This window comes from Manis pentadactyla, chromosome 8 (assembly GCF_030020395.1).
Source record: "Manis pentadactyla isolate mManPen7 chromosome 8, mManPen7.hap1, whole genome shotgun sequence".
Lineage (NCBI taxonomy): Eukaryota > Metazoa > Chordata > Mammalia > Pholidota > Manidae > Manis > Manis pentadactyla.
Genome location: NC_080026.1, coordinates 132,233,698 through 132,258,081, shown reverse-complemented (window position 1 = coordinate 132,258,081; position 24,384 = coordinate 132,233,698). Strand labels below are relative to the sequence as shown.

Genomic DNA, 24,384 nt, shown 5'->3' with positions numbered 1-24,384 from the left:
CTTTACTTCTTCTGACCCTGGAGCATAGACATCATGGGTTTTTATATGAAATCTCCTATTATAAAGATGTGGTATTAAAAAAAATTAAACATTGCATACGCAAAGCTTTTTCGTCTGAACCAAAACCTATCAGCACGTCAAAAGTGACCCACGGGCTGCCTGTTTGTGACTTCAGGTCTTAACACTCTCGAAGGTTTTTTTCCAACTCTTGTTACACCGTGATGGTGCCATATTGAACTTGGCCTGGCCGAAGAGCCTGGCAGCCAATTCTCACAGATCCAAACTCAAAAGGGAATTCTGTTTCATCATCTGATTTTCCTTCGAGGTCAGTTTCTACCAAGCCTGGCAGACAGCTCTGAGATTTTGGAAATATGGACCATGAGTTACTTTTGTAACTCTTGACGGTTCAGAGAAAACTTGAGATGCTATTTCTCCAATTTACGTAGCCTCATGTTGACAGACTCAAGCCCACGAGAAGGACATTTACGAAAGGACACATAAGTTTCATGACTTTGAAAGCCGGGCAGGTCTTGGCAGGCGCAGTAAACACATCCCTCAGAAATGTGACCACCAAGCTCCCATTACTGTGTGCTTGCACAAGCGTGTGCTTCTCAGTCCACAGCACAAGCTTCATCCTCTTGTTCTACAGATGAGGAGGCCCTGAGAAGTAAGGGACTTGTCCACTGTCACCCAGTTGGTTAAGGCTGGAACCAGAACATAATCCTAGGTTCTCTGGCTCCAAATTCTGTGGTGCTGCATTTCCACTCAAAAGGTCTCAGTGGTCAAAGAAGTCTGGGAAATACTGGGTGAAGGCAAGTTTAAACAAGATTCTTTACTGCAGGACTTGTCAGAGACTTTAATAGGCTAATAAACTTAATCTTCAAGAGAGGGACATGGTATTTCTTCAACTTATTTAGCCATGCAAATCCTTTTTGAAAGCTTGCATATCATTGGATTGGTGTACTTTACTATGAAAACTATGAAACACATGTGGGAGTTGTGGTACTCTTATTATTTTCTGAAAATGCGATCAGAGGAATAGTTTTGCCTGAGATACCTGAAGTCCTGAGACTGTTAAAAATATCTGCTCACTGAATACCTAAATGTGTGAACTTTGATGAGAGTATGCGTGAAGGCCATGTCACTGTGACTTAGCTTCTGAGACCTGCTATTGCACCAAGGGAGCGCTGGACCTGTGCGTCCCACATGTGGGATGTGTGTCATCAACGTCATTTAATTTACTATTTCATTCAATGAATCTATGAGCACCTTGTGTTAGTTTGATATGAGCTTGATATTTAGTTTCAAATGAGGTATAAAATTTAACTCCAACCATACGGAAGGCAATGTATGCAGATATGATTTATACAAAGCAAGGAAGAAAATAAAATTACCAGATGAAGTGGCCCTTTCTGTGGCTGACACTGAAACTGAAAAAGAAAACTGAAACTAAAGTAACATAAAATCCAAGCAAAAAGCCCACCCACAGATAGGAAATCTAGAAGATATTTTACTTAAAACATTTATATCTCAGGATATACTAAAATTAGATACCAGATGACTTAGGAAGTGTGAAATTAAAAATAAGAAAAGTTTTTTTGAATGAGATGGAAATAGAGCTAGGGATGCATGCGGCAAGAGGTGAGAAATGCTCATGGACTGTGGGAGAAGTATTACCTCCCAGGATGGGTCAGAAAAGCAGTTTCATGGATGCAGTGAAGAGGAAAAGTCTTCTAGAGTTTTGAAGTCCCAGAAACTTCCTTGATTCTGACTTTAGGTTTCTAACATTGATTTCTCATTTTCACCAAACTAGCTTATAACACAGCACCAAGTTGTCTTAACATTAAAGCAAAGTGGTTTCTTAACATAATCCAGCATATTGTGACCCCTGATTTGATGTAAATTTACTTTTGTTAATGATGTATTGTGGCTGAAACGCATAAGCAACCCTGAGCCCTGTGGCTGGAACGTGCCCCACGAGGGCATGAGTGTTGTCTGTTGTGCAAGGGACTGTATCTTCACCTAGAATTGCTCCTGGCCCATATTAAATGCTCAGTAAGCATCTGATAACAAAAATAGATGAATTAACTAAACTTTATTCTAATCTTAGCTCTATAAAATTAAGATGAGCTGGGCAATGAATATTTTCATTTCATCTGATTTCCTTTTCTATTCTACTTTTTCAGCAGCCTTGGATAAGTAAGTGGGCTGAACTAAAAAAAGAAAAAAAAGGAAACTATCTCAAACCATGAAGCCAAAAGGAAATTGCAAGCTTTCACCAAAGTGTGCAAGAGAGGAGCTGGATTTTGTTCATGGAATTCCCAAAGGCTGCACTATGAAGTCATATTTAAAGCTCCAAGCGGATCATTAAGACAGAGACTAGGGAGTGCAGTCACTCCAGTAATAGAAGGAGTCTGATAAATAATTCCTTGAAGATGGCGGAGACTGAGGGCTTCCAAGTGAACTCGTGGGTATTGGTTTAAGCACTGTGTAGCTCAGCACATTGAGAGAGGCTAAGGATGACCCAGAAGCCTCCTGGAATCAATGGGACCCAAGCCTCCTTCCATTCGTTTTGCTTCGTTCACGGCGCCGGCAGCTTCAGGAGAAGGCCAAGAGCGGGTACCTGAGCAAGTGACCCCGGCGTCCTCACGGTGGCCACAGTTGTGGAAGGGCAGGCCCAGCTGCCGGCGCTGGCCTAGCGTGGTCGCATTGCTCGGGCACTGCACATTGCCCGGGAGGATGCTCCCCACGCCCTCCCCTGCGTGGCCATTCCCCAGGGCGCTGATGCCCTCCCCACAGTCCAGCCGCCGGCACACCCAGCGGTGTGACCCAAAGGGGTCACACAGCGCCCCCACGTGCCGTTGTGTTCTACCTCAGTGTGCCCTTCACAGCGGCTCCTCCCATCCACCAACCTGATGATGGGTAAGTCTGGGGAGGACTCAGGGGTCATTCCTGGAGGGGGGATCAGCAGTGCTGGCAAGAGATTTCTAATGAGACTTTTCTTTAGCTCTTCCTGTAACAAACTCTGAATTCTAGCAGTCTAGAAACTCTTGCTTCCTTTTTCTAAGTCCCGTGGGCATAAGTCATATTAGTGCTCATAAATGCAGTGACTGCTTTTCCAGGCTATTTCTGATTTCAGACATGTTGTTCCATCATTCCCCTCTTTAGATGTGAAATACGGTAACTGCAAGGGAAGGGGCAAATATCCAAAACGTTCTAGAGAACCGGAGACTGGGCAAGAGGCCAGCTCTGCTTGTGACCTCTCTGTCCCTATCAGGCCTGGGTTCTCTCAGTCCTGGGGGGAGCACGAATCTGGGCACTGATATTCCTGGCTGGAACCTCGGGGAGGCCACTAGAAAGACTGGGTAACCAGGAAGCTGTGAAAGTAGCAATAAGAGAATTACCAACTGCAGGAGCTGTTTCTGCGGGTTCTGCGGCAGCTTCCGTAGCTAGAAGAGAAAACCAGAGGTGTTCGTGTTAGTGGAGGCGAACATGTACAAAGCGCTCACGGACACAAGCTGATGGGGCACGTGAGTCCACACGTGTGCCAGTGTGGGGTTCAGAACATTCTGGCAAATGCAGCACCATCACAGGCAGATCAGCATTTCTAGACTAAGCCCATACCAGGCAGCATCTCTGAACTGCCTTTCCCTCATCTAGGTGAGACGCTGGCTTATTGGCACTTGCCGGAAGCATCTAGCTGAGCTTCTCCAGGGAGAAGCCACCAACAGCTGCTCTGGAGGTCCGAGACAGCAAAACTGGGCAGGTACCTGCCATTTTGGTATTTTGGTGCCATTTTAATTCAGAGTTTTCATCGTGAGATACAATGACACTTGTTTGAAACACCACACGTTCACACTTTAGATTAAGAAAACTCCTGAACAATAGAGTGGGGTAGAAATATCCCCACCTGTCTCCATTACCCTCCCACAGAAGCTGAACCCCACTGCCCTCTGAGGGATGATGGGGAGGGGAGCATGAGGTTCATCGCATACACCATGCAGTAGCAAAGGGTAACAGAGCAGGGTTTTCAAATGGTCATTCAGCTGTTTGAATGGTTGCATCAAGTTGTCCCTAGTGGCAAGGAAGTCCAGCTTAGGCCATCAACGAATCAGGGAATTACTCATATGTAGCCCTGGCTGAGAAAGATCCTCATGAGAAATTTATGACATTTATACATACAGAAAAATCATTCCTGGAAATTAGAAACTCCTGAGAGCAGGGCACAATTTCCCGGTTCCCAGGTATGGTTTGGCTCACGGGGCCCCTTCTCTTCTTGGGGCCAGGGGAACAGGTTGTGATATTGGGCACCCTTGAGAGTAATGTGACCAATGCCTTGGGTTAGCTGAATCTGAGGGGTTCCTAGGATAAGGGTTTTTGGTGCTAAAATTGGGAAAGTGCCATGCAAACTGGGACAACTGCTCCCCCAATGTGGAACCCCACGCCTTTCAGGGTTGGCCTGCCTGGCAAATACAGCTCTGCTGCTCAGGGAGAGAATCCCGGTCTCAGGAGAGTCCAGGTGTCTGAGCAGGTGGCCCCGGCATCCTTGTGGTGTCCACAGTTATGGACGGATGGGCCGAGGTGGTGGCACTGCCCCAGGCTGGTCTCATTGCCTGTGCACTGGCGGATCTGCAGGGGCCAAGCGCCAAGTGGGCTTAAGAAGCTTCCCTCGATCGAGCGAGGCAGCACCCGCAGTTAGAGAATTCTCCCCCATGTGCAGCTTATGTGCGGGGAGCGTACGTCCATGAGGAAATTATACACCCAGCAGAAGCGTCAGGACTGCTGCCCGTATCTACAATTCAGCACAAACTCTCTGGTGCTGCTCCTCACTGGGAAGCATCTCTATTGGGAATATTTTCCACCTGTTGGCTTTGTAGAGGACACAGAGCTTTAAAAACAATCTTCTGCTTTTATCCTCTTTTGGGTGTCATTTCTTAACGTTGTTTCTCTAAAAGTTCAAAACTATTCATCTGCATGCTTGGGGTTCAGCCTTCGCATTCTAACTCAGGTCTATCAAAGAATATGAGGAAAGTCTCAGAAAGAAATTAATTTCACTTTCCTTGAATTTAAAACGTGTAAATATTCACTGGAGGATGCTGGAGGTTGGGGGTTGGAAAAGCAGCAGGGGAAGAGAGAGCATCCGTGCTGTGAGAGGGGCGGGAGCCAGCTAAGTGGACCTGCTCCAGAACCGAAGGCAGAGGAAGTTGATTCCTAGGTTCTGAGCCCCAGAGACTGGGCTGATTCATGGCGTCCCCTTTGAGGAGAGACCACAGGAGCAGTCTGTGGTCAGGGCCTTCATGCAGGCCTTTCAATAAAGCTAGGAGGGTGGCTGTGGGGTTGGCTGTCCTTAGAAAGGTCCCTACACAAGGAGAACCCACCAGGTTGCCAGCCTGCCTCTAGTGAGGGCAACTTTTATTCCATAAGCTGCAGGGCCACAAACACAGTGCTCACTACATTTCATTCAGCCACAGATGGTGGGACCCCGGGCTAGGAAAAACAGTTCAAAACATAAGCATGGAAGAAGTACCTATTAGATGGGAAACACGTGGCTGTTTTGTAGGAGCTGAAGAAACTGTACACATAAAAAAGGAAAATAGTCATCATAAGTACATTCCAAACAAACAGTGGCATTTCATTGTGTTCATCCCAATACCACCAAAATCACATGCATGAGTTTACCTTTAAGCAACCTATCCAATCTCTAATCAAGTAGTTACCATTTAAGATGTGATGGTGGCTCCTTAATATGTACACATTATTCTGATTAAGAATAAGAAAATGAAAGAATAAAACTGATGTTGGGACTGTGAAGATTCAGCCCCATAAGCTCAGGACACCTCCTCAGAACCACAGAGTTCAGCGGCAACATCTGGGGACCCAGATAGAGCTGCAGATGGAGGGGGAGCTCCCAGCACAGGGGCACCTGCCTCCAGGCCCCCTTGCCTTCCCTGGTTGGCCATGGCCTCTGGTGTATGTGCCACCACTTTGGGTCAAGAAATGTTGTCTCAGAGTCCTGCTGAAATGCAGGTGTCCAATGTGGAAGGGATGACACATCAACCCGCTGATACCCAGAACAGCTTTTCCTCTGGGTGCAGGCAGGGTTCTGTGGGAATGGGATGCAGCTCTGGGTCTTCACCTCCTGGGAGGGTGCAGAGGTCTGGAGCTTAGAGCAGTAATGAGGGAAGTTAAGGGAGGGCCAGTGGGGGGACTCCTGCCCTAGATGGCTAGTCACTAATCAGCAAATAGAATGGATGTGAACTCACAGATACCTGGAGGTCCAGCAGCTGCAGAATCTGCTGAGATAAAGGATACAAGAGGGTGGTTTAATCATAGAAACCAGGACAGTAGAGTGGTCTAAACATCATTGCCTCAGTCCACTCAACAAGCCTGTGTGAGCAATTGTCCTTAAGCACCTAGGGTGGCACCCTCTGGGCTGTAAAGCTGGGTGTGGATTGTATCACCTGGCTAAAAGCTTGGGTGCTATGCTGACAGAATTTGCCTTAGTAAGTAAAGTACCACCACCAACAACAAAATAGTTGACATTTTTGTGCATTTATAGGGTGTTACCTGCTTGACTAAGTGTCCCATGTGGAATGTCTCATTTAATCCTGTAAACAACTTTTTAAGTATTATTATTTTCTTTATTTTGGATCTGATTAACTTTTGTAGACACTCAAATTGAGTGGTGCCCTCCCATATATTAAATAGTTGGCCAATTCTTCAGAGTTAGAACAGAAGTCTACTGTCCCAGACATGGGAAAAGAGTTCAGGCATGGAGGCATTTCCAGACTCCATCTGCAAATTCCAGGCTTGGCCTGGGCAGCCCCATGCCTGGCCCACCTGTGCTCACCTGAGCAGATGATGCCAGCATCTTCGTGGTGCCCGCAGTTGTGGCTGAACCAGCCACTGTGAGGACACTGCCCCAGGGAGGACTCCCTCCCTGTGCAGGTGACATCATCCAGGAGGATGCTGCCTGACCCAGGGCTGAAGCTGGCCCCTGGGAGGGCAGACACAGCCAGGCCACAGCCGAGCTGTCTGCAGACCACGTGGGCATCCCGTATGGACCAGCTGTCATCACACACAGTGCCCCAGGTGTTGGCGTGGTAGACTTCTACTCGGCCTTCACACCTGCTTGACCCATTCACCAGCCGCAGGCCCAGACCTTGGTGGACATTGCAAACAATGACCTCCATCAAGGCTCATCCAGGAAGGCCACCAGAGGAGCCTGCATTTCCTGGAAATTGTGCACTGACCATCGGTAATGACCAATCTACTTCCTCCTTGGTTTCATTCATTTCATTTCGGTTTTTGTCTTTGGTATTAATCAGTGTGTTTCTTGAGGTTACACTTGGTTAAGACATGGTTTTGCTCCTTAGGCAGCTGGGCAGTGGTGCGGGCCCACGTTTCCCAGCTGCCCATTCTCCTTCACTGTGTGTGTGAAACCTTGGATTCTGGCACTCATGGGGGTTTGAGGATTTTTCATGAGACGCTATCCTGCACATACTGATAGGGGTGTGTGTGCATAAGATTCTCTGGGTGCCTTTGCACATGTTGATCAAGTGGCACTCACAGTAGCTCCCATCAGTGCCCCCTAATCAGGTGTGACCACTTCTGTGAAGATGCTTTGGGGAATATAAAGGGCAGTCATTCCAGACTGTCCCCCAAGTTCAAAGGCCATGTGACAAAAGGAAGTAGAGACTGGAGCACTCTGAACACAGCCAGGGGGAGCTCGTGGTGGGAACGGGTGGAGATTTGGGATAGTAGGGTGACTCGGCCTTCCTGGGTGCTGGCTTCCAAACCAGTCCCACAAACCATTCTTGCATCTGACAGCATCTTTCCAATCACTGATGTTCTAGGTAAACCTGGACATTATCAGCCCTTCCTCCAGCAGCAGCTGTCTGTAGGTACAAGCTGAGACTGCAGAGGAACAAGTCTCTAGCAGGCACTCTCGCACAGTGACGCTGGGGTTTTGCTGAACTAAAACTACAAAGGGCAGGCAACTGGGGAGAGAGCAGATTACCTGCTGGTGTGGGCCCCTCTGTCAGCTCAGGAAAAGATGCTAAGGACAGACAGAAAAATGATAAAAATATTAGACACCGTAAGTGTCAGACATATTTAACTCTGCTAACTGTCTGGCTCTCATCTTGTGGATTCTCTGGTTTCTGATTCTAAATCAGCTCACTTCCCAAGCCCTGTGTCTGCGGGTCCTTTCCTCACCCAAACGGTGTGTGCACAGGGAAGAGAAGCCAGATGACGCAGCTCAAGAAAGTCACAACATGGTGGTTGATATTTTTTTTTTGAAACAGATATACTTTAAAATCAAGAAAGTGTTCTTTGGGGGTCATTGCTGTTCAAACCTCCTTTGAAGGTTTTGGGGTTATTTCCTTTTCACAACTCCTCTCTGCACATTGCATTTTACTCTTAGAGATGCTGCCATGGAAAAGCAGCTGACCTAACTTGAAATGTGAGACCTATTGGGCCAATCACAGGGTCAGGGGAAGACTAGCGATTCTTTACGATTCTGTCAGGCAGGACGCAGGATCTGGAGATAAATCCTGCGTGCTTGGAAGAGCCGGTGACACCGGGTCGTGGGCCCCATGCAGCACACACTGCCCCCCCAACCCCTGCTCCACACAGACACCTGCTGAGCCCCGACGTGGTCCTAGAAGACCACTGCTGTTCTCCTCCTCCTCGTCCAGAGGAGGAAACTGAGGCATCAAACAGCTCAGAGATTTGCTCAAGGTCCCACAGCTAATAAAGGACGGAACCAGGATGACAAATCCAGGCCATCTGGCCCCTAAACCACTGCCCCACCTCCCAGGGCAGCTTTGCCAAGGCAAGTTACAGGTAGTCAGTTAAGAACGATCAAAATTACCTGAAGTCGAGTAGCTCGCAGCAGCTGATGGTGCCGAGGAAGGCAGGGAGGCTGCAGGAAGCATGAGCCGCAAGGTGAGGGCAGGTCCCGCCCCTCATTCTTCCTGAACCTGAACATCAGCTTGCTTATTTGTACTGGGGAGAAACTACACCTACTCCGGGCATCTGAAGGGGTTCTGAGTTACCATGGCTGCACCCAGCAGGTGTCCTGGGCCACAGGGCTCATTGCTGTCCTGCTGCCAGACACTGCGATGTCATTGTGTTTTGTGGGAAAACTGTGGTCCCAGTGATGGTCGCCTTCTGTGGAGCACCTACCTTGCCATTTGGCTGGGTTTTGTAACTTTCTGGGTGTGTGGGCCTTGCCTCCCGGAGTGAATGTCAGTTTGCAAAGGGCAGAACCAGGTTTATCTCAAGGACATACACTGGCAACTTCAGCACTAGGAGGGAGCTGGAGGGCCGGGGTGGGAGCTGCTGGTCTATGACCTTTTCTATAACCTCTGACCCACCCCCAAGAACTGCCCAGGGCCCAGGGCCCAAACCTCCTGCTCTTTAGGCCCCCGGCCCTGTATCTGGTGCCATGTGGCAATGTCACCGAGCACTGATTCAGTCCCTTGACTTCTTTCCTTTCCTCTCAGAACCTTCCAGTACCCCCACCCGCTGTCTGCCCTTTCGTCCTCTCTGTCACTGCAGCCAGGTCTAACTGATGAGCCCGTTTGTTTCCTCCTAGCCAAACCCAGAAGGAGGCAGAGATACATGGGGGCTTTCGGCTCCAACTACTGAATTTATTTGCAAAAAGGTGACTGAGATAAAATGAGGAAAAATTGTATGCTAAGAACAGACAGAACAATGATAAAAACATTAGACATCGTAAGTGTCAAACATATGTAACTCTGCTAATGGTGGAGGAGCCCCTAACCTGGGCTCCAAGCTCTGTGACTTGAGGAGAGATCTCGGTGTCACCTGTAAAACAAGGGGCTGAACCAAAGGGACTGTCCCTGAAGGCGTGACTCATCACTGGTGGGATTTGAGATGATCTGAGATGGTGCACCTTCCATTTGAATATTTACATATTTATTGTACTAAAAGTTAAAACTTTAGATATAGTTCCATTCTGATTCAGGACATTTTCAGATATGCATGGGTGTGGATTGATTAGATTAGATAGTCACTGTTTAAGTCTGAAACATTTTAGCATTGCTTTATTGCTGTGTTTATTTTTAGGTACCTTCTGCGCCAAGTGATCCCTGCTCCCCATCTACAGTGGTGACATAAAGTTTCCTGGTAAAGTTACTTCATATAAGTGAGAAAGGAGTCCACATAAAGGGAAGTGTAGTGCTGGCAGCAGATGGGGATGGCAGGGGCATCTGAGCAGCTGACGTCTGGGGACAGTGACAGGGCGCTGGCCGGGGTTGCCCTACTGCTCCCGGGAGAGCTGGGAATGTCCTTCCACCCGCCCGCCAGCCTCAGCCTCAGGCCCACCTGAGCAGACGACGCCGGCATCTTCGTGGTGGCCGCAGTTGTGGGAGAACCAGCCATTGTGCACGCACTGCCACAGCCTGGCTTCAGTGCCCACACACTCCACGTCGTCCAGAGCAATGGGGCCCAGGCCTCGGTGGAAATGTGCCCTCCCAGGGGCCGACACCGCCCTGCCACAGGCCAGCTGCCTGCAGACCACCTGGGCATCACGCAGGTCCCAGCTGTCGTCACACACTGTCCCCCAGCTGCCGTTGAAGTGCAGCTCCACGCGGCCCTCACACCTGTGGCTGCCTCTGCTCAGCCTGATGGCCACACCTGGAAACGCAGACACTGTCACCGCCCTGGACACCACCCCTCTCTGACTGGGGGAGAGACAAGAGGGTTAGAGCTGGGTAAAGCGGCTGCAAAGGCACCTCGGGTCTGAGCCCTCGTGTCAATGTGGGTTTTAGGGTGTGATTTTGAAGCTTTTGTCCCAGACAGGATTGTGTACTTGACACAGGCCAAAGGAGGCCCCTGGGAGCCAGTGTGAAGTGCAAAGCACCAAGCGCCCAGCACTCTTAGGGAGGAGCAGCGCTCTCCAGCAGGTGGAAGGGAGCTACGTGTGCATTTTGAATGAAACAAGCTCAAAGACAGCACCAGCCATGAGCCCCTGCTCAGTGTATCAGGCATCGCTGTCCCCCACAGAGGTAGGGGATCACCCACTCACTCTACTCAGATCTTGGGGGTCAATTGAGGAGAGTGGAAAACCCTTCAAACCCCTACCTGCTTTGCTCCCAAGCAGGGCCAGGGCCAACGTGACCAAGGGACCTACCAGTACTGTTCTCATCTGGCACAAGGGATTCATAGGAGGCGTGAAAACCAGTGTTGGTGACGATGGCGTCGCTGTGGAAGACGACCGTCAGGCGATTTGAGGAGGAGGTAAATACCGGGGTTGTGCTGGAACAGAACCTCCCCAGAGAAAAAGTTTCGCTCTGTGGGCCATCAAAGATTTCAACGAAGTCGTACGGACAGCCGTAGAAATCTTCCATCCTGTGAAGTAATGGATGCTTCACACGCGGTCCACATGGGCTTTCCCCCAGCACGCGCTGCCCACGTGGGGCCACGGAGGGCTCTGGAAAAGCTATCTGTTCCTACATCTTTTCACACAGGTGGGAGAAAATGATGACTGTTGATGTAGGTAGTATGTATCTTCCTGTTTATTAAAACCTTTTATTTTGAACTTTTCTTTAATGTATTTTCTGAATGTATATTGCAAGCACAGGAATAGAATTTAAGGGGCATTGGCAGGTGTCCGGGGAGAAGTAAATTTTCCTCCTGCCCCTGACTAGTGCTTCTCACTTCCATCCCCTTTCTAGAAGCAACCACAGTAAATGGTTTCTTTTTGCTTCCTTCCCGTTATGCTCTAAGCACAAATTTTGTCCATGGTTTTCCAGCAGATCATTCTACAACAGTGCACCCTGGGTGTGTGACGACAATACACGGCAGTACCAAAATCGGTTTAACTGATCCCCTGCTCACGGGCAGTTAGCTTGTTTCCCACCTGTGCTGCCATAAGAAAGCTACCGTGGTCACCCTAACTACGCAGGGGACAATCTGCAGACCACGTTTGATAAACTAGAGAATTGCTGAGTTTAAAAATCTGTGCATTTAAACTTTGTATCGATATTACTGAGTGGGTCCCAAGGCCTTCCTCACTTTTGAGAATTAAATGTCGAAGCTGGGTTTGTTTGTTTGTTTGGTGAGGGGATGGGGAGTGGGCAGTATAACTGGCATCGAAACCTGAGTAGAGAGGATAGTTAAATAGGAAATAGGGACTCACTTCACCACTTCAAACGTAAGTTTGATACGAGCCCTGATATCCACTTGTATGTCCCAGGCACACACCGTGTTTGGAGGGTATTTCTCAGGGTACCAAGGACTGGAGAAGGAGCCCGAATTATTAGTGAGCAAACCACCACAATGGAAATTTTCACCTGCAAGAGACAGTGAAGAAACCCCATGAGAAGGGGGCACTGACCTTTGCTGGTGTTTCTCGAGGAGTCAAGAGGGGACAGAGCGAGAACAGAAGTCAGGGGAACCTGTTCCTGGCCTGCTTTGGCTGGTGACTAAACAAGTCAGCTTTGGAGGCTCCTGTGCACTTCCAATGCCATGCTTCAGCAGATGGGTCATGAAGTGTGTCCTATCTTTCTTACAGGGTTTTTAGGAAAAGAAATGATAGTGACATACGGTGGGAAGTGCTTTATGAACCTATATGCATGTATTTTAATGAAGAGGACAAAAAGGCCATGAAACCAAAGTGTCCTTTCTCAGCACATCGTGACTGTATGGTTATCCAAGAGCCCTGTGTATTCTGCACAGATCTTGCTGAAACCGGAACCAAGAGTACAATGTAAAGATCTGCTCTGTGGCTGAAATACTGGATTTTGCATGGAATTTGTTAAAGGCCCCTCTGTGCTGCAGCCTCTCACATGCGAGAGGGAGGAAGAGCATTCGTCTAGATGCTGGAAGTGCTAAAATTGAACACAGAACAAATAGGAAACCATGTGAAGGGTTTAAATAAATGCAGTACCTGCAGGGGGGCTGCCACCAGTGGAGCCTGTGAAAATACACAGGGGAGAAAAACAATACCATGAGTGAGGATTTCTATCCAGAATACTCCTTGCAAACTCTCAGAAGCATTGACACTCAAAGCTGTGGTTTCTCTGTGGCCCAGCGGGCAGAGATGACTGCCTGGCTCTTCAAGAGATCTCCAGCACCACGGTCCTTGCAGGCAGCTGGCCCTCTCTCACAGCAGATACCGACTCAGGGAATCCAGTAGCCGAGAGGCTGCAGTTCTGGGGAATCTGAACCCTCCCTCCCCCAACCTCTCTCCCCATCCTCTGCCAGCCCCCAGCCCCACCACTCTGTTAGCACACTGGCCTGAGCTGGTCTCTTTTAACAGAGAATTGGTCACAGAGAATTTATTCAACTGTGCCCCAATTACAGGATTAAAGAGTAGCTGGGATTCACATACATCAGGGACCTGGCAACTGGTTATAACGTATGGAGGTGTGATACCTGCTGGTCCTATGTTTGGACCGCCATCAACACCTGTATTCAAAGACAGAAGAGAGAATGAGAGGTGGGTTGAGTAAGATAGTCACATAATTTGTAAAAGAAGACAGTGGTTTTTTTTGTTTTTTTTTTTTTTTTGCTTTTTAAGGCTCACACACATTCTCTTCTGGGCACTTGGAAGTGTAGTAACAAAAGCCATCAATGTTGGTTAAAGATTTTCAGTCTTGTCAATGCTCAATGGATGAGGGCGCCTATGGTGTTTATTTGCTTTTGGTCAGTTTTGGGGCTGAAGGAGTTTTAGTCACAGAACCTTACAGTCTTTCAAGCAGAACCTGGGGGAAGTACTTACAGGGCACGGGCCTGTGTGTGATCTTGGAAATGCTCACCAGTAAAATGTGTTGCCTTACCAATAAGCTGAGGATGCTAACAGCCTCTGCTTCAGTAGACTGGGAAGGCAGTCACAAGAACGTGGCTGTGCTTGGCTTAGTGTGGAGCCTGGCTGGTGTTAGAGGCTCTCTGGACACCAGCGACTACTCCTATCCAAGAGAGGGGGGGTGGTCACCACCATCGTGGCATGTCTGTCCAGGAACAGGTCACAGATTTTAAGGTGGGACCTTGAACATTTCATGCACACACAATTCAAGAGAAAAAACTAACTCTTAAGCCGACTGACTCCAAAAGATGGGTTCCTTTCTGAGTAACTGCCGGCTGGCGTGGGGGCTCACCTGAGCAGATGACACTGGCGTCCTCATGGTGCCCGCAGTTGTGGGAAAACCATCCATTGTGCACGCATTGCCACACCTTTGCTTCATTTCCTGTGCACCGCACGTCATCCAGCATGATGTGGCCAGTGCCTCTGTCAAAGTAGCTCTGAGCCGGGGCTGACCAGGCTTCACCACAGCCGAGCTGTTGGCACACCACCCTGGCGTCTATCAGGTCCCAGCTGTCATCGCACACTGTGCCCCAGGTGCCATTGTAGAAGACTTCCACCCGGCCCTCACACCTGCGACTGCCATTCATTAGTCTCAGGGACACACCTGCAGGACAGGAAAATAGAGGCTTCTGCGCTGTAGCACTGTCCCCAAACTCCAGGACCTTCTGCAGGCAGAGGATGCCCAGCCCCCGGGCACACTTTCCCACGTTAGGCTGTTGGACTTTAGGAGCCCTTAGTCCTAATTTGTCTGTAATAGTCCTGGTTTAGGACTGTTTTAGATTAATGCTGGTTAATTATTTTAGAATCCCATTTAAACTCTCGAAAGTATCCTGACAGGAGGATAAATGACAAGGTCACCCCAAGCATAATGAACTGAGAGCTCTGGAATGTTCCCCGTGTCCGGCTGTTGAACCAAAGAGGTCTGCTTAAGAGTCCTGGATGGTTTTAGTATTGAATTCAGCTGGGAGCAGACGGGCTGGGAGTTACAGTTTGAGACAGTTTTGTCTCAGAAGAATTCACCTTCCTGCAATTTCCCTTCCTTTGAAGAAGGGTGCTCTCATCTGGGTCCTCCATCTACAAGCAGCCAGTGCAAGATAAGAGATTCAGACATCTGTGTCTTCAGACAGGATGTTTTGGGAGGGGAAATGACAGTGAATGGCAGGGCAAGGTGAGGGGTGGGCTGGGGGCAGTTAGGGTCAGATTGCGTGTCACTTGGGATGTCATTCATGAAGCTAGGCTCTGCCGGTCAGGTTTGGAAGGCATCTCCTGTCCTAAAGGGAAAGGACCCTTCCCTCCAGGACACGCATTAGGAGACCTACCCCTCTCCCTTTCATCTTGCTGAATGGCATTGTACAGAGCGTGAAAGCCTGTGTTGGTGATCATGGCATCACTTCTGAACACTGCGGTCATGATGTTTGTAGAGGAGAAGAACGTGAGCTCTGCTCCAGCACAAAATCTGCCCAGGGAGAGTGAGGCAGCTTGCTGTCCATCAAACACTTCAATGAAGTCATGTGGGCACCCATAGATGTCTTCTAATCTGAGGAGGTAAAAACAGAGTTGATCTTCCTGAAGAAATTTGCAGAAATGTTTAAATAAAACTATGATTTGCACTGCATCCAGCCAGACACTGTAATCACCCCTGCCGCCTCCTGCCAGCCACACATCCCTTGTGGCACTTGATCCCTTCAGTAGTGCTTGAACCTGCCTCCTGCCCTTCCGGGTTGGGACTGGCCCTGGTCAGTCGGACTTTCATCACATTTTCCCTGGTCCATTTCAGCGGCCCCCCAGCTGGTGTCTTGGTTTTCAGTGCCTCCTGCCATCTTCCTCTCTACCTCGAGCGTCTCCTGAATGTCCCCTAAGTCTGTTCAAATTCTGCCACTCCCTGGGAAGGGCAGGCATTATTAGGGTCTCACTGAGTCAGGCTCTCAACAAGACCTGGAGCACGGAGAAATGGGGACAACTGTAAAAGCTCCGAGGGCCTCCTGGGGAGGACTCTTCCCTCCCCTGCCCCAACTACCTGCTTCCAAGTAAGTGTTTTCATGCTGTTTCATCTAACCTGGATGACCCGAGAAGCGGTCCCGGACCATCTACCTAATGCTGTCCTTGTCCCCTTCACTATCCTCCTAGCATATATATATATATATATATATATATATATATATATATATATATATATATATATGTATTTTTTCTTCGTAGCACTTATCAACTTACTGCTAATGGAAATTGTCCATTGAGTAACTTATTTGAGTACTATCTGTCTTCCCTTTAAAGGTAAATGCCGTGAGGGTAGAGATCTTGTCTGTCTTGTTTGGCATTATAAGCCCCTTTCTAAACCACGGCCTACATAGAAAGCAGGTCAATAAATGTAAATTAAAGAACATCAGCATTCATCTCACACAATAAAAATGTGAGATATGCACATCTGCGATTTAAGCAGTACATAGCCCTTGATGCATGCATTGTAAGTGTTCACTGCACAATGTATACTCAATGGACACAATTACATGTGTACACAAGCTACTGAATTTGAAAACCTTTTTATTGCAGAACACATCTGTTCCAATGAAGTAAAAGTCAAGTGCCTCAAACTAACTCAATTTCAAATTAAGAAAAAGCGATAACATTTGTGTGTGAGGTTAACAGTAGAGTGGCAGTAACAGGTCACACTGTCGTCGGGGCAATAGTTTCATTAGAAAACAGGACACATTCACTCAGCAGGAGTAATACCAGATAGTTAAAATATGGATATGAGTTTTACAAATTGAACTTGAAACAAATCTCTGAGGAGACTGAAATAGAAAAACAAATGAAGCAAACATCAATGCCTTCAGGGTTCTCAGTCTCAGCACTACTGACATTTGGGGCTGGAGAATTCTTTGTTGCGGGGCAGCTGTTCTGTGAACTGTAGGACACTTAACAGCATCCCTGGCCTCTACCCACTGCATGACAGTGGCATTCCTCCAACTGAGACAACCTAAAATGTCTCCAGACATAGCCAAATGTCCTCTGGGGAGGTCTAACCATTTCCAGTTGAGACTCCCTGGAGCAAATAATAACTAACTTTATGTCCTAAAAAACAAAAAGCAAATATCAATAAATCTAGACTTAGGAACATCAAAAACCTGGAAATCAGCAACTAAGTTCTGACTTGAGGCAACACATTAAACAGCTCCTTGATTTGTGTACTCTGAGATAATAGTAGGAAATTAATGTTGAAGTACTAACCTTGAAATTACAGATGTTTGGAATAACCATTTTCCAGAAGTGATAAAATGATACTCTTTACCCAAAACATTTGAACTCTGAATTTCATAGATTTGAAATATATGGAACCAAATCTTTTCCCATTGCTTTCCATAAATAAATATGTGTAGGATGAATGAATAATAAATATGTTTTGCTCATAATGTTCCCTGATATCAGTTTACGTCCTACCCCCCCTGGACACTCAGGAATTTTAGCCATAAGGTAAAACTAACCGAGTGTGTCCCTTACTCCACTGCCTAACTAGTGTACATGCAAAGGCAGCATTTAGTCATTCAGATCCTTGACTGCTGGGCCGATGAACACAGATGGTAAGTAGTGGCAGAGGTTTGGGACAGACTGTGACCATGTCAGGGAGACAGAATGACCCAGATGCCACCCAGTACAGAAAGATGAAACCAGGCTTTAACATTATCAGGAAAAGCAATATTTTCATTAAAAAGTTTACTCATGTATATGTGTGTGCATGTCAATATGTGTGTGTGTGTGTGTGTGTGTACACATGCATATAAATAAGCATTAAAATAAGATGAATTTCTTGCAGAATGGGTCGTGGTTGGAGAAAGAAGCGGATAGTACAGTGCACGTAGGAGTAATGAGTGGGCTGGGCTATTTGGTCTGTGAAGAAAAGTCTTAGTAGGGGCTTGATAGAAATTCCTGAAGAAGAGGAAGCAGATTTGCTTTATGCAGCATCCAAAGGGAAGAAGGAAGACCAGAAAATGGTAGTGAAGAAGGACAGATGTGGGTTCAGCCGGAGGAAGAAGCTGCGTCCCGAGTGGAGCTGGCTGAGGGAGGAGGCGTGCGGTGTCCCCGTGTGGGTCCCCCCAGCCGAGGCTCCCTCCACGGCCTGCTGTCAGAGGTGCGCACCGCTTATCCTGCAGCGGCCCCGGAAGTTGAGCTCAATGACTGTAAGACTTTCCTGAGCTCAGAGGACCCAACCAATCTTCACCTAAAATATGAAGGGATTTGTCACGTGGTGCTGCAGGCTGAATGTCTGTGTCCCCTCAGAATTCCTATGTCGAAATTAACCCTCCAAAGAACGGTGTGAAGAGGTCGGGCCTTTGCGCTCTGCCCTCATGGTGGGATCAGCGCCTCTACAAGAAAGCCTGCGAAACCACCCTCCCCTTCTGCCACGTGAGGTTCAGTGAAAAGACGGCCAGCCGTGAGCAGGTCCTCACCAGACCCTGAGCCTGCCGGTGTACTGGTCTTGGGCTTGTTAACCTTCGGAACTGTGAAAAATAAATTTCTGATGTTTATTAAGCTACCCAGTTTGTGATATTTTTGTTAGAGCCGTTTGCTGACTAGGGAACACAGGCCACTCTGAGGAAAGTATGTATTCAGGTCTAAGTTGGCCTTTGAAGTAGAAAAAGGCAAAGCTGCTTACTTTAGGCTTGGGATTGACAGCTGTATGTGGAACTTCTCGGCCACGTGCATCACCCAGACGCACTCCACGTCAGTGGGGTAGTTTGTTGGGTACCAAGGACTGGAGAAGGAGCCCGAGAGACCCGAAATCACTCCCCCACAAGAGTTGCTGCCTCCTGCAAAAGCAGACAAGACACTCGTGGTTGGCTTCCTCAGACATGCACCTTGCATTTTCCCAGGTGAATTCAACAGTGAATCACAAAATGAGAAGGGGTCACACAGGTATGGACATAGCTATGGCTCGGTTGGCGTGTAACTGTACGCCTGAGGGGGAGTGACACGGGAGGACAGTGTGTGACCGGTAGCACCTTAAGATTGTGGATGAGAGTGGAAATGGGGTTGGACACGGCAGGTGTGGAGAGTCCCACCGATACTTCATGAATGCTCGCCCCAGATTCCTGTCATGCCAACCAGCTCGACTCAGATGTAGACGGTCCATCCCTCTGTGAGGACGCCATCCCACCAGTTCCTTCCCCTCGGCAGCCGGGACAGACAGCCGCCTGTCTGCCTTTCTGAATCATCCAAGTGACTCCATCCTTTACAGGTTATACTTTCAATGAAAAAGAGTTACCATGGGGGCCAGGCCTTGGAAGAATGGTGACTGCAAAAATCAAAACCAAAGAAAATCAGGGGAGAGCTTGGCATCATGAAATCATCTTAGACCTAAGCCAAGGAGTAAACCTGGTACTACTCCTGAGTCTTAATACATGGTGTGGATATGTCCATTCCTCTTTTCTCCCTGATCTGGGCTGCAGCCTCTCCCCTTGTTTCCGTGGTTCGCCAGGAAATCACAGATACCACACAGTGACTGGCTTGTTTGTTCTGCGCCAGGGTCCACCAACCCGAGGGCTCTCCTGAGACTGACGCTGATGTCACAAGGCATCGCCCACAGCAGCATCACTGGGCACTTGAGCGCACAACTCCAGGAGGTGCCAAAATGCAGAGGAACTAGTTCCGAGAAGCTGAGAGCCGTGGCGGGGAGAGGTGTGTGGGCACGCGTTCCACAGACCGAGGCGGGCCTCGACGGGGAGCTCCAGCACAAGGTAAGGCCTGCTCCTCCTTTCGTGTGTCCTGTTGGTTTTAATTTCTGGGTAGCATGTATTTCTAGTTTCTAGATGTGTCCTTAAGCCCCACTGTATGGCAGGGCGAGGGCAGCGTAGGTTTGGAAAGTCTGTTCACTGGACAGCAGGTGCTTGGTGGAGGCTTCACACTAAAGGTGGTGGATCTGGAGCACATGGGTCAGGTGTGTTGGGGAATTCCTTCATCTCCGTTTCCCTCTGCTCCGGGCAGCCCGGCTGCAAGCTAAAGAGCAGCCAAGGTGGTGGGCGCCCCATCCCCTGCCTGTCCTTCTCAGCCCTTGGCCAGGAAGAGTGTTGGCTATTAGCAGAGTGGGTTTTTTCCTAACTTAAGTGACTCAGAAACATTTCTTTTTGCTAAAATGTTTGATATACAGTATTTCTATCAGATAATTAAATGGCAAAGACCTGTCTTTTGTGTGAGTACAGGCAAGTATATAATGCTCTATCAAGAAATGGTTTACCTACAGTTGGATCTATTTAGACATAAATGGTTTCATTTCCCCCCATAAGTTCTTTTATTCCGTGACTCATTCTCTTCCAGTCAGCTATGCATCCCTGCCTCAGAAAAAGATACTATAGCAGAGAGAAAAAAGAGAAAAGTCTTCTGGGGCTTGAAACCCTAGGCTGCAAGAGGCCTTGGACACAGAGCTATCTGTGAGCTGACAGCCATCCCCGTCACTCCCGGTCCCAGGCTAGGGGGCTCCTCACTGAGGAAGAGGAGGAAAGGTCAGTGGGGACCAGTGGGAGCTTGGCCACTCACCAGCCCCTGAGAAAGTGTTCTGCCAGCCCCGACTCCCTTCCAGGGCTGCTGCATAATTTGCGGGCCCCAGTGAAAAATGAAAATGTGGGGCCTCCAACAGAGGAGGGGAAATTAATCTCCCCTACCCACACGTCTACCTCTGCAACTTATGATGATGGTGACCTGTACCTGGGACACCCTTGGGACCTGGATTGGAGTGGTCAGAGGGCCCCACTCAGAATCCCTCCAAATGCACCGTGGTGGTCCCAGCCCAGGGTAGGGACAGCTGCTACCCACCTTGCCCAGCCCTAAAACACTACAAGATACATCTTTGACCCCAAATTGCCTCACACTCAGTCCCTGGATAGGGATGGCAAGGAGGCTGGGTGGATCCTATGCCCCCAGTGGGTGGGAAACTGGCAGCTGAGAACCTGTCCTGGAGAGCAGGTGCCTGGAGGAGCAGGACCCCAGGGGCTCTGATGTAGCTGGAGTCTTGAGTTTGGGAGGTCACTGCCACACATCAACTTTGAGCAGGTTACCAAAAGAAGGTGTACCTTCCCTTTATTCGGGCTGTGTGTTGACTAAGCCGGGAGGCCCACAGAGGAGTCCCATGTGGTTTAGCTTCTCACCCCCAGCTGCTCCTGGTCCACTGGGAGAGTCTGGCTTCAGTGCATCTTTGTTTTCCTGTATGTTTTCCTTTTCCAGCCCACGTCCCTGAGAAGCAGATCTTTCCATCTTCTCTCTTCTCCAGGCATACCCTCTTCTCAGCCATGGTGATGGACTCTCCCTCCCCTCTTTCCCTCCTGCCCTTCCTTACTCTGCCATCCAGAGAGCAGAGTTTTGGATGTCACGGCATTTGGGAAATGTGGCTTTTCACTCATTGTCCAAGCCACTGGTCACCCCTTGGGTTGGAACCATATGAGAAACTTTAAATATTACTGTTGACTGGGCATGACCCCAGAGATTCTGATGTGACTGATTTGGGGTACAGCGTTGGCCTCAGGAATTTGAAAAGCTCCCTGGGTGATTCTAGTGTCTAGGTGACTTTCCACCAGTGTCTAGGTCAAGACAGAGGTTAGATCTCTTACTTGTTTTGCAAAGACACTGGAAATTCACAGTTTGGGACCTACCTGGGGGTGCAGGAGTCACATCTGGTGCCCGGTCCCTGGCATCTGCAGACATTAGAAAGAGGTAAATTTAGTCAATCTAAGTTATATTTTATGAAGACAAGTGGTGGTTACCTAGCTTGGGGCAGGTCTCGAGCAGCTAGACTTCATGTTACACAAGCAAGAATAAGGACGTGTTTAGACTCTGGAAAAGCAGTGCCAGACCTGGGAGAGTCAGAAGAACAGACCCTGACAACTGTGTGGCCCTGGTGTGTGCGTCTTCAGAATGGAGTCAGGCTCTCAGCATTCTGTCAACCTGGCTGGAGGGACATTCATCTGTCCAGCCACTGTCCTTAGCTTCCCTGGTCCTGCTCTGTGCACACCTTCCTTCCATCAGCTGCTGGCTGAAAGATCAGAAAGAAACTGCCATGGGAGGAGAGCCTACCTGAGCAGATGACTCCAGCGTCCTCATGGTGGCCACAATTGTGGTCGGACCAGCCAGAGCTGGGGCACTGGCCAAGGTGTTTCTCACTTCCCAGACACTGAATATTGTCCAGGAGGATGTCTCCAGAGCCGGCTCCAAAGTGGGCCTTTCCAGGGGCAGCAATGGCCTGCCCACACCCCAGCTGTCGGCAGACGACCTCGGCTTCATTCAGGTCCCACAGGTCATCACATACGGTGCCCCAGGTCCCCTGGTGGAAGGCCTCCACGCGTCCTGAGCACCGTCCGGAACCGCCCACCAGCCGCAGCTCCAGTCCATCTTCTAAACAAAGAAGGACTTTATTTTTGAGTTTGAGAAGTTTAAAGTAGGAAGGATTTCTAGCTCCCACATTTGTGGCTAGGGCCAACAGATTTAAGAGCAAAGACTTAAGGCTGTCTTGGTTCTGAAATAGGTTGGCCTTAAGGGCTCGAGTGAGACAGAGGCAGGTCTGAATCCCAGCTCTACTGCTCCTGAGTTGCGTAACTTTTGGCAAGTTATTTTCATCTCTCTGGGTCTCAGTTCCTCGTCTGTAAAATGGGGACTTTAGCAGCATGTATCTTAGAGGATTAATAATTTAATGAGGGTGTGAATATGTAGTACAGTCCTCAGCCCCCAGCACCCTTCGGTTCTCTGTGGTTCTTTGCATCACAATGCTAGATTCCTGGGAAAATGGGTTCCTGGATGCTTTCTGGGGCACATAGTAGATAAGCATCTGGATAAATATAGATTTAATCCCCTGAAGGCACCTGGGCCATGAGAGTGTCTATGAATTCATAAAGCCCAGTGGGAATGGCTATTTCTGTGTCTGTGGCCAGCTGGCATGAGTTGCTGTCTTCCAGAGGCACCCAAGGGACAGCCTTCCCTTACTGCATCCATAGGTTCTGCCACACTGGCCTTTCTGGTTCTCCAATATCTCCAATTCTTTCCTCTCCAAGAGCCTTTGCATTTGCTATTCTTGCTGCCCGGAATGTCCCCTTTTTGTTATTCATCACATGTCACCTCCTGAGCAAGGCTATCCATTCCCCTTCAATCCAGAGGAACACCTCCTCCACTCCTGGCATCTCTTCTGCCCACCCGGCTCTGTATTCCCAGCCCTAATCACGACCCCCACACCATCTTTTCCTTTACTTCTTTCCATTTCTCGTTTCTTGACCCTCTCCCACTCACCCACATCCACCTTACTGTAAACTCCATGGGGAAAGGGTACTGCGGTTTGCTGTGTCCCCAGCACTTCCAGCTGGGCCTGCCACAGAGTAGGACCCCCGTATATATTACTGGATGAGTGAATGATGATCTTGAGTCAATGAATGGTCTGGATTTCAAATGCTGGACCTTACTTAGCCTCCCCAGGGCAAAATCTCAAACATGCCTTTGAGGGTCAGACAGATAAAGCATTACTTTACTCAGAAACAAGCTCCAGCCTCAGACTGCAGCCAGGGACTTACTACCTGGCTTCCGGTGGACCTGAACGAGGTCCTCGGGCACCTGCAGGGGTCCTGAGCATCAGAAGTCCCACACTTGGCAAGTAAAGCACTTGCTGGGTGCAAACCGGACCTGGCTCTGGAACGATCACCTATAGGGCTATGGCTGAAGGAGTCCCAAGCCTCTCGTCTGGTTAAGGCTAGGGTCCAATGCATGCAAGGTGTGAAGTGGGTCAGGTGGTGGAGGAAGGTGGATTCTTCAGGAAGGTTTGTTTTTGGATTTCAGCACTCTGGACAGTTTCTGAGTGGAGGGTAGTGACAGAAGCAGCTGTGGAGGAGAGCGGCCTGCCCATTTCACAGAGGCTGCACATCATTGTCTTATTTCAACTGCCCATGTGGCACTCTTAGTGGGAAAACCTAGCAGCTGTTCAGCTTGGCGTGGGGGCCTTATTTAAACACTCAGTCCCAGGTGTCTGCTAATAGGGAAGTCCCTCAAGTTAGAAAACTGTTCTGTCTTTTAAAGACCAAAAGACCTGCTTCAAACTTCCCACCTGATTGTATTTCACCCTGTGGAATCGCATTGAACAGGGCATAAAAGCCAGTATTGGTGATCACAGAATCGCTTCGGAACACTACTGTCAGGATGTCTGAGGAGGAGAAAAACATCACAGCTACTGAGGCACAGAGCTTCCCCATGGAGAGCGAGGCAATCCTGGGGCCATCAAAGATTTCAACGGAGTCATAGGGGCATCCAAGGACATCTTCCATTCTGGGGGAATCAAAGTGGAGGGTTAGACGCAGGTTAGAACTCATTAGACCTTAAAGTTTAAAAGTATGACGATCATAGGATTAGATATTTGGATTATAATTTGAATTGCATAGTAACATAAAAAATCAATTAACTTTTTCAGATACGTTATGATCAGAACTCTAATATTCTTTGAGGAATGCATGTGGCACGTGGTTACAACTTAGTAACAAATTTTAAAATAAAAAACGTTTTTGGTTGATCAAAACCTACATTGGAACATC

General features: G+C 48.6%; 2 protein-coding genes across 10 annotated transcripts in view; both read right to left on the bottom strand.

The window, feature by feature from the left end:
* The window catches only part of LOC118919292 (deleted in malignant brain tumors 1 protein), a 95,132-nt gene that overhangs the window by 17,646 nt on the left and 53,102 nt on the right, over positions 1 to 24,384 (bottom strand). For 4 of the 9 annotated variants that reach the window (XM_057506433.1, XM_057506424.1, XM_057506430.1 and 1 more), the window contains 17 exons: positions 23,904 to 24,121; positions 21,896 to 22,213; positions 21,475 to 21,516; positions 18,489 to 18,642; positions 15,157 to 15,374; positions 14,130 to 14,441; positions 13,408 to 13,440; positions 12,920 to 12,946; positions 12,170 to 12,323; positions 11,162 to 11,379; positions 10,354 to 10,665; positions 8,876 to 8,926; positions 8,021 to 8,059; positions 6,851 to 7,162; positions 6,264 to 6,296; positions 5,528 to 5,572; positions 3,405 to 3,449 (listed from right to left, as the gene is read on the bottom strand). In XM_057506433.1, coding sequence (XP_057362416.1) covers positions 3,405 to 3,449; positions 5,528 to 5,572; positions 6,264 to 6,296; positions 6,851 to 7,162; positions 8,021 to 8,059; positions 8,876 to 8,926; positions 10,354 to 10,665; positions 11,162 to 11,379; positions 12,170 to 12,323; positions 12,920 to 12,946; positions 13,408 to 13,440; positions 14,130 to 14,441; positions 15,157 to 15,374; positions 18,489 to 18,642; positions 21,475 to 21,516; positions 21,896 to 22,213; positions 23,904 to 24,121 — 2,531 coding nt within the window. The remainder of the gene's footprint in view (positions 1 to 3,404; positions 3,450 to 5,527; positions 5,573 to 6,263; positions 6,297 to 6,850; positions 7,163 to 8,020; positions 8,060 to 8,875; positions 8,927 to 10,353; positions 10,666 to 11,161; positions 11,380 to 12,169; positions 12,324 to 12,919; positions 12,947 to 13,407; positions 13,441 to 14,129; positions 14,442 to 15,156; positions 15,375 to 18,488; positions 18,643 to 21,474; positions 21,517 to 21,895; positions 22,214 to 23,903; positions 24,122 to 24,384) is intronic. The other 5 variants (XM_057506426.1, XM_057506431.1, XM_057506425.1 and 2 more) reach the window with 4 other exon arrangements.
* On the bottom strand, positions 1,564 to 3,232 carry LOC130684668 (scavenger receptor cysteine-rich domain-containing group B protein-like). The gene is given in 2 exon segments (XM_057506434.1): positions 1,564 to 2,848; positions 2,851 to 3,232. Coding segments are annotated over 2 exon segments (435 nt in total). The 5' UTR covers positions 2,951 to 3,232; the 3' UTR covers positions 1,564 to 2,513.